Below are 9,066 nucleotides of genomic sequence, written 5' to 3' on the forward strand. Positions count from 1 at the left end.
TTTTTTTTTTTTTTTTTTTAGCTTACCAGCTGTCATTAGTGTTAGTGTATTCTATGTGTGGCCCAAGACAATTCTTCTTCCAATGTGGCCCATGGAAGCCAAAAGACTGGACACCTCTGTGGTAGAGCGATGAGAAAGTTGTTTGGATTTCCACAGTAAAATAAGAAGCAAGAAGCCAGGTTATGAGCTCATAGGCTCAGGCTCTATGAGTTTAGAAACGGCAGAAACAACAGGCTCCTTCTAGACCCAGACAACAATGAACCCAGACTGGGAGGGGGGCACTGGCGTCCACCGGCAGCCCAGCTCCCAGCGTGAGGCCTGCCACGCCCGTTTCTACAGAGAGGGAAACAGTTGGGAGAAATCTAGCACCAGAAGGACGCAAAAGAAGGCAAATCTCCCAAGAATCAGGACCAGGCAGAAAAGTCTACTTACCTTTTCACAACGCTTAAAAAACTAAAAATCCTTAATCCCTTTGCTCTCAATTTACCGAGTAAACTCTTCCTACTCAATGAAAAAAAATAGTAATGTCCCAAAAGGAAAAATAGGCTAAGCATATTTACAAAGAACTCACAGGTAAAGAAATGTGAATAGCCAATACATATTAAAAAAAAGTACTGCAGCTGGGCATGGTGGCTCATACTTGTAATTCCAGCACTTTGGGAGGTTGAGGCGGGAGGATCACTTGAGCCTAGAAGTTCGAGACCAGCCCGGGCAACATAGTGAGGCCTCGTCTCTACAAATATACAAAAACTAGCCAGGTGTGGTTGTGCATGCCTGTAGTCCCAGCTACTTGGATGGCTGAGAATCACTTGAGCCTGAGAGACAGAGGTTACAGTGAGCCAAGATCATGCCACTGCACTCCAGCCTGGGCAACACAGTGAGACTCTGTCTCAAAAAAAAAAAAAAAAGTGCAGCATTTCTTCCAGAGAGACACAAGGTAGAATGGCGGTTGCCAGGGACTGGGGGACGGGGAATGGATAATTAGTATTTAATGGGTACAAACAGAGTTTTAATCTGAGAAGGTGCAAAAGTTCTGGAGATGGATTATGGTGATGGCTACACAACAACATGAACGTACTTAACACCACTGAACTGTATAGGTAAAATGGTTAATATAGTCAATTTTATGCAATGTATATTTTACCACAAATTTTTTAAATATTGCATTTCATTGGCAAATAAATGCAAATTAAAACAATGAGGCTGGTCCAAAGATAATGACTTATCTCAACTGACTGTTCATAGCTACAGATCGAACTCCTTGTTCAACGCTTTCCTCCTTTCTCACTTTGATTAGTCTAAAAAAAGTATAAAAGAAAATTTTAAAAATAAAAAAATAAAATGAGATGACACTTTATTCATACTGTATCCTCAATGAGGGCACACAGTGGACATCCATATCTGTGGAATGAGTGTATGTTACTCAGGGTGTGGGGAGATGAGCCCCTCCCAGCCCGCTGAGTGGAGGCTAAGCAGGTGTCATCTTCCCAGAACCATAAGACTCAAATACTTTGACTCTATAATTTATCTGTCAAGAGTCTATGTTAGGCTGGGTACGGTGGCTCATTCCTGTAATCCCAGCACTTTGGGAGGCTGAGGCGGGTGGATCACCTAAGGTCAGGAGTTTGAGACCAGCCTGGCCAACATAGTGAAACCCTCTCTACTAAAAATACAAAAATTAGCCAGGTGTGGTGGCGGGCGCCTGTAATCCCAGCTACTAGGAAGGCCGAGGCAGGAGAATTGCTTGAACCTGGGAGGCAGAGGTTACAGTGAGTCGAGGTCACGCCATTGCATTCCAGCCTGGGTGACAACAGCAAAACTCCATCTCAAAAAAAAGAAAAGTCTGTGCTAGATCAGGCACTATGACTCATGCCTTTGGGAAGCCAAGTCAGGTGGATCACTTGAGGTCAGGAGTTTGAGACCACCATGGCAATACACCAAAATCCTGTCTCTACAAAAAATACAAAAGAGACTGAAGGCAGAGGGGTGGAGGGAAGAGGCCTGAGGCCTGAGGTCAGTAAGAAGTGCCTCGAAGAGCCAGCAAAGGAGGATGAGAAAGAGCAGCCAGTGAGGGCAGGAGGAGAAGCTGAGAGAGGAGCCAAGGGAAGAACAGGTGTCCGGGAAGGGAGGGATCAACGGTATAAAATGCTGCTGCTTGGTCAAATACAAAGGACTGGGAAGTGACCACTGGATTTGGAAAGACAAAAGACACCACAGTTCCATAACAATAGCAGTGGTGGAGTATATATGGGGGTGAGGGGTAGGGTGGGGGAGGGAAAGCAAAAGCGTGACTGGAGTGGGTTGGAGATAAATTGGGAAGAGAAGAGGTGGAGAGAGTGAGTATAGACAAATAAGACACATCTTTCACAGCCTTCTGCTATAAAAAGGAACAGAGAAACAGGGCAGGATCTAAAGAGGAATCTGGGGTCATGGATTTTTTTTTAAGATGGGAAATATTACATCATCTTTGTATGTGGCCAAGAATGAGCCAGTCAAGAGAGAAAGATCAATAATGCAGGAGTGAGGGGTTAACGGTGGGTGTGATGTCCATGACTAGGAGACAGGAGATGAAGATTAAGTGGAGGGCTGGCCTTAAGCAGGGCATAAACAATTCACCCAGTCTAACAGTCCTCTTGGTGGCTGCCCCCTGCTTCTCAGGTACGATAAGGAACCACACAATTTGTCTCACTGCTGGGACTTAGGGATACACACACACACTCACACACATGCACACACAAAGCAAGACAACTCTGAGCACTCACTTTATTCATTTATTTATTTTTAATTAATTCTTTTGTTTTTGAGATGGAGTCTCACTCTGTCACCCAGGCTGGAGTGTAATGGTGCGATCTTGGTTCACTGCAACCTTGCCTCCCAGGTTCAAGTGATTCTCCTGCCTCAGCCTCCCGAGTAGCTGGTACTACAGGCACCTGCCACCACGCCCGGCTAATTTTTTGTATTTTTAGTAGAGATGGGGTTTCACCACGTTGGCCAGGCTGGTGTCAAACTCCTGACCTCAGGTGATCTGCCAGCCTTGGGCTCCCAAAGTGCTGAGATTACAGGCATGAGCCACCGTGCCTGGCCCTAAACACTTACTTTAAATCTCTCAAAAAAATGACAACTGAACCAGTAAATGTTAGTTCACCTGAGCAAACACAAAGAACTTTTAGTTAACGAACTTTGCCTGGCCAATTGCCCATGAGGTAGCCAGCATCCAGGATGGCTCCCCACCTCCTGGCACTCACACCCTTGGGCGGCCCCTTGCATGTGGTCCCAGGGTTGGTCTGTGTGACTGTCGAGCGCAGCAGAGGTGACGGCCCATCATGTCTGAGATCAGATCACAAAAACCCCAGGGTTTCTGTTTGGCTGTCTCCCTCTCCCACGACTCACTGTGGGGAAGCTGACTGCCACAGTTCAAGGACACTCAGCAGCCCTGGGAGACCCCCATGTGGAGAACAACTGAAGACTCCAGCCAAGCGTCTGGCGGCAGTCTTCTCCGAAGCAGCTCTTCCAGTTCCAGGGGAGGTTTCACTTGGTGGCCACCTCATAACAGACCCTGAGCCAGAACTACCCTATCAAGCTCCTCCTGGATTTCTGACCCTCAGAAACTCTGAGACGATAGACGTTTGTTGAAACAAGCCATTGAGTTTTCCAGAAATTGGTTACTACTCCCAACTGATAACTAAACTCCCTATCCCTCAATATTCAGTATACTATAATGAAGTTTTCTGTTTTGTTTTGTTTTGAGACAGAGTCATGCTCTGTCACCCAGGCTGGAGTACAGTGGCGCGGTCTCGGCTCACTGCAACCTCCGCCTCCTGGTTCAAGCGATTCTCCTGCCTCAACCTCCCGAGTAGTTGGGATTATAGGCGCACACCACCCCGCCCGGCTGATTTTTGTATTTTTAGTAGAAATGGAGTTTCACCATGTTGGCCAGGCTGGTCTCGAACTCCTGACCTCAGGTGATCCGCCCACCTCAGCCTCCCAAAGTGCTGGGATTATAGGCATGAGCCACCACACCCAGCCTTAATAAGTTTTAACAAACTGTATTTTACAGGCTAAAAAAATGTTGGTCACAGACTTCCAGGCAATTTTTAAAACCTGTGTTTAATATATTTATCACTGATTGATCTGTAAAGTTTTATTTTCTCAGTTGATTAAGTGCAGATATTAAAAGATTTTCCATGGGACTAGAAGGTGCCGCCCTAACATGCAATACTTAAGCAAACCGTGGATATCAAAGAAGGACTGGGAAGCTCTTTATTTTATGGGACTTTAGGGGAACTGCCTTCCCAGCAGGCTTTTCCTGAGCAGTCTGCTGGAAATTCTTTGTGTAGCTCTAAGACAGTCCAGATCTAGGACAATATGTCAGGTTTTTAGGTAACAGCCTGGTTGGCTTTGTCATTCCTGGTCTCTTTCTCCAGAACACTGTAAATCAAAGGCCCAAGCTAAAGCTTGTACATCAAACCTAGAGACGAAAAGGAGAAAAGATCAAAGGAGACATAAATAAAACTTTTCCCTGTGAGACAGTATGGCAGCGGGCTAAGCCATCATTTAATATCAGTCTGAAATAATATTTTCCCTTCTTTACTTTGTGAACTTTGCCTGGTCTTTCACAACTATCCTTTTTTAAACTTTCTCATGTCAAACAACTCTGAGTTTGCCTGGTGAAAATGTCACTGTGGAAGAATTTCTTTTAATCTGAACCTCTTGGAGGCTGGTTTCTTGGGTGTTCTATCACTGGGTGGTGAACTTCAAGAGGGCAGACACTGCCTTTAATTCACACTTCATCCCCAGGGGCTAGCACAGTGCCTAGCACATAGCAGCTGCTCATTGAATTTTTGCTGAATAAATGCACTGCATTTGCTTTCCATCTCTGAAGGTCTACCAGTCAATCAGAGTATCTGTTGAGTGTTGATTAGTGTAGCATGGTGCTAGGAGCCATCAGGAACATGAAGCTGAATGTGACATATATTTGAAGCACTTAAAAAGACTGGCTGGGCGTGGTGGCTCACGCCTGTAATCCCAGCACTTTGGGAGGCCGAGGTGGGCGGATCACCTGAGGTCAGGAGAAAGCCTGGACAACCAACGTGGTGAAACCTTGTCTCTACTAAAAACAGAAAAATCAGCCAGGCATGGTGGTGCACGCCTGTAATCCCAGCTCCTGGAGAGGCTGAGGTGGGAGAATCGCTTGAACCTAGGAGGTGGAGGTTGCAGCGAGCTGAGATGGCACCACTGCACGCCAGCCTTCCTGGGAGACAAAGCAATACTCCGTCTCAAAAAAAAAAGAAAGAGAGAAAAGAAAAGAAAAAAAGACTGTCAAGTCCTCATTATGTATCCACCAGAACTCAGTAACTTTTTAGGCATAAACACAAAGGTGTGGCTGTCTTAGCAAGTTATATGATGATTTTATTGTTGTTGTTTTTAAGAGATGGGATCTCACTCTGTCACTCGGGCTAGAGTGCAGTTGCACCATCATGACTCACTGCAGCCTTGGCTTCCTGGGTTCAAGTGATCCTCCTGCCTCAACCTCCCGAGTAGCTAGGACTAAAGGTGTACTCCACCATGCCTGGCTATTTTTTTTTTTTATTTTTTGTAGAAACAGGGTCTTGCTGTGTTGCCCAGGCTGGTCTTAAACTCCTGGCCTCAAAGGATCCTCCTGCCTCAGTCTCCCAAAGTGTTGGGATTACAGATGTGAACCACCATGACTGGCCTACTTGATGTTTTAATATGACAATAGCCAACATGACAATAGTCGATGTTGTTCCTACAGTGCAACATGTGATGAAAGTGAAGCAATTACAAAGGCAAACATTAAAGTTAATAAGCAAAGTTTGGAATCAGAAATAACAGATAAGGGTAAGAGTGTGGCTACAGCAGATCTGGTTCAGACCACAGTCTGGTTCAACTTTTATGTCACAAAGTTGTGAGTTGTTTTTCAGTTGCCACGGACTCACAGGTCTCATAACCTGAGCAAGTCCGGAAGAACCAAGCATGCAACCATGCTTAGTTCCACTGGGGGGAACCTAAGTGCTCAGACCGAGGAGTGGGACTGAATTAAGAAGTGGACATTGGCCAGGTGTGGTGGCTCACACCTGGAATCCTAGCACTTTGGGAGGCCGAGGTGGGCACATCACTTGAGGTCAGGGGTTCAAGACCAGCCTGGCCAACATGGAGAAACCTGTTTCTACTAAAAACACAAAAATTAGCTGGGTGTAATGGCACACACCTGTACTCCCAGCTACTTGGGAGGCTGAGACCTGAGAATTGCTTGAACCCAGGAGGCAGACGTTGCAGTGAGCTGAGATCACAACACTGCACTCCAGCCTGGATGATGGAGCAAGACTCCATCTCAAAAAAACAAAACAAAACAAAACAAAAAAGAAGTGGACACTGCATGGCAGGATCCAGGATCCAATCAGATTGAGCCCTGGAGTCACCCCATGGCGGAATCCAGTCAGATCATGACCCCCAACATCATCACCTTATTACAAGATCCAATCAATCACCTCATTCCAAGATCAATCCAGTCACCTCATTCATACCTCATTACCCTATGCTTATAAACCCCAACCCAGGCCCCCATTTGGGGAGACAATTTGAGCATTTCCTCCTATCTCCTTGCAAGGACCAAGAGTTCCTGGATCATATGGCCTACCTACCAACCAACCCAGCATGTGATTCCAAGCCTCTTATTTCTTGGCAACTCTGCATTAACTAACCTATAAAATGGGGACAGGATCCCTGCCTTTACTTACTACAGAAAAATGTTAGAAGACAAATCTAAGTAAACAGCCTCTGGCAATGGCAAAATTAACTATACTAAATTTGCCCTTCTGCTATAAATGGCTAGAAAACTGGACAAAATGGCCAGGTGCAGTGGCTCATGCCTGTAATCCCAGCACTTTGGGAGGCTGTGACGGGCGGACCACGTGAGGTCAGGTGTTCTAGAGCAGCCTGGCCAACATGGTGAAACCTCATCTCTACTAAAAATACAAAAATGAGCCAGGCATGGTGGCGGGTGCCTGTAATCCCAGCTACTTGGGAGGCTGAGGCAGGAGAATCGCTTGAACCTGGGAGGCAGAGGGTGCAGTGAGCTGAGATGGCTCTACTGCACTCCAACAGAGCAAGGTTGTGTCTCAAAAAAAAAAAAAAAAAGAAAAGAAAAGAAAACTGGACAAAAAACAACTGCTTTCAGATCCTGGTCACAGTTAGTATAGGACTTTGATCACTGAGAGAAGGGACTCAAGATGTGCCTACAATTGCCCCCAGTGTTCTCCTGGAGGCACTTTCTAGACCACAGTGCAGAGAAGGGGAATCCAAACAGAGCACAGCAATCTCACTGCCTCACAGCAGTTTCCTCAGCAAAGAGACAGAGATCAGAGTTTCAGGTGCCTAGAATTTGTGAAGCAGGGTCCTGGAGATGAGGGAGCTAAACAGAGAAACAGCTCCAGAAATCAGCATAGGGATTCTTTTGAGTCTTTCACGGTGAACACTAAGTCATAATGCCAGGCACAGCCAGGGGAGCTGTGAGCTGAACAACTTCCAGAACTCACACAGAGCTGGGAGACATGCATGGTTTGACAGCCAGAGTGAGATGACTGTTGAATACCTGGGATATTCAGTACAGACCCAGAAAGGTTAAACCTTGGTAGCAAGCTAAACTAGCTATAGAGTATAGGCTATTCAAAAAATCTCTCTAGTGAGTTTAGACAGGATGCAGTGGCTCATGCCTGTAATCCCAACACTTTGGGAGGCCAAGGTGGGAGGATCACTTGAGCCCAGAAGTTTGAGACCAGCCTGGGCAACATAGTGAGACCTCATCTCTAACATTAAAAAAAAAAAAAAGAAAAAAGAAAAAAAAAAATATATATATATATATACATACACACACACACACACACACATACACATATGTATGTATCTCTCTCTATATATATACAGAGAGAGGAAAATATCCCCAGTGAGCTTAAAACAAGTCTTGAAAGGATCAAGTTGATCAGCAAGTAATTTAACTGCCTGCCACAACAAACTTTGATGCTTTTTATAAAAAGGCAGCAAAATACAGACACTCTACAATGTAATATCCCTAAGTCCAGCATCTCATAATTAGTAGACATGGGAAGAAGCAGGAAAATGTTTCCTATAATCAGGAGAAAAATAGTCAACAGAAACAGATCTTGAAATGATAAAGATGATGGAATTAACAAACAAGGACATGAAAGCAGCTAATGTTATAAATATCCTCAAGGTTTTATTTTTATTTTATTTATTTATTTTTTGACATAGGGTCTCACTTTGTCACCCAGGCTGGAGTGCAGTGGCACAATCTTGGCTCACTGTAGCCTTGATCACCTGGGCTCCAGTGATCCTCCTGCCTCAGCCCCCAAAACAGCTGGGGCTATAGGCATGCACCACCATGCCCAGCTATTTATTGGTATTTTTTGTAGAGACAGGGTTGCCATGTTGCCCAGGCTGGTGTTGAACTCCTGAGCTCAAGTGAACCACCCACCTTGGCCTCTGAAAGTGCTGAGATTACAGGTGTGAGCCACTGCGCCCAGCCTATCCTCAGGGTTTTAAAGAAAAACATAAATACAATGTATGACAAATAGGAGTATCTGTGATAGTTTTTAAACTGGTCCTTTTATACTGTCAGACATTTTAATCATAATATTAGTTCTTGAGTAGAATGCAGTATCACAGAAAAAATATGAACCAGAACCAAATCAGGAGAACAACTTCCAGTTCTCGTTCTGCCACTATTTTGCTATGGTCCTCAGATTTTCACTTGCATTTTCCAAAGTTCAGTTTCCTCATCTGTGAAATGTAGATATTGACCTCAACAATTTTCCTTGTTTAAGACTCACACTGGCCCTTGTTTACCCACAGACAGTGAATCTCTCATGCACCAGAATTTATTCATTCAGCCTTTCAGTAGAAAACTTTTCAAATTATTGTTGGCAAACCCTGAATATGTACAGTAGAACTTTACTATTTCTGAAGGGCAGTCTTCTGTGACTCTTGATTCTCTCTGTCCTGGCGATCTTTACTTAAAATTAAAAAAAA

The 9,066-nt window shown here is 44.8% G+C and overlaps 1 protein-coding gene across 7 annotated transcripts in view; it reads right to left on the reverse strand.

Moving 5' to 3' along the window:
* The window catches only part of SHLD1 (shieldin complex subunit 1), a 123,884-nt gene that overhangs the window by 44,969 nt on the left and 69,849 nt on the right, over positions 1–9,066 (reverse strand). Inside the window, exon 3 of one of the 7 annotated variants that reach the window (XM_017877847.1) lies at positions 4,341–4,468. The exons of 5 other annotated variants lie outside the window; for them this stretch is intronic. In XM_017877847.1, the coding sequence (XP_017733336.1) occupies positions 4,449–4,468 (20 nt within the window). In that variant the 3' untranslated portion in view covers positions 4,341–4,448. Of the gene's footprint in view, positions 1–4,340; positions 4,469–6,990; positions 7,734–9,066 lie in introns of those variants that run through there. One more of the 7 variants, XM_017877830.1, reaches the window with a different exon arrangement.

Source organism: Rhinopithecus bieti, unplaced genomic scaffold (genome assembly GCF_001698545.2).
Source record: "Rhinopithecus bieti isolate Rb0 unplaced genomic scaffold, ASM169854v2 scaffold_65, whole genome shotgun sequence".
Taxonomy (NCBI): Eukaryota; Metazoa; Chordata; class Mammalia; order Primates; family Cercopithecidae; genus Rhinopithecus; species Rhinopithecus bieti.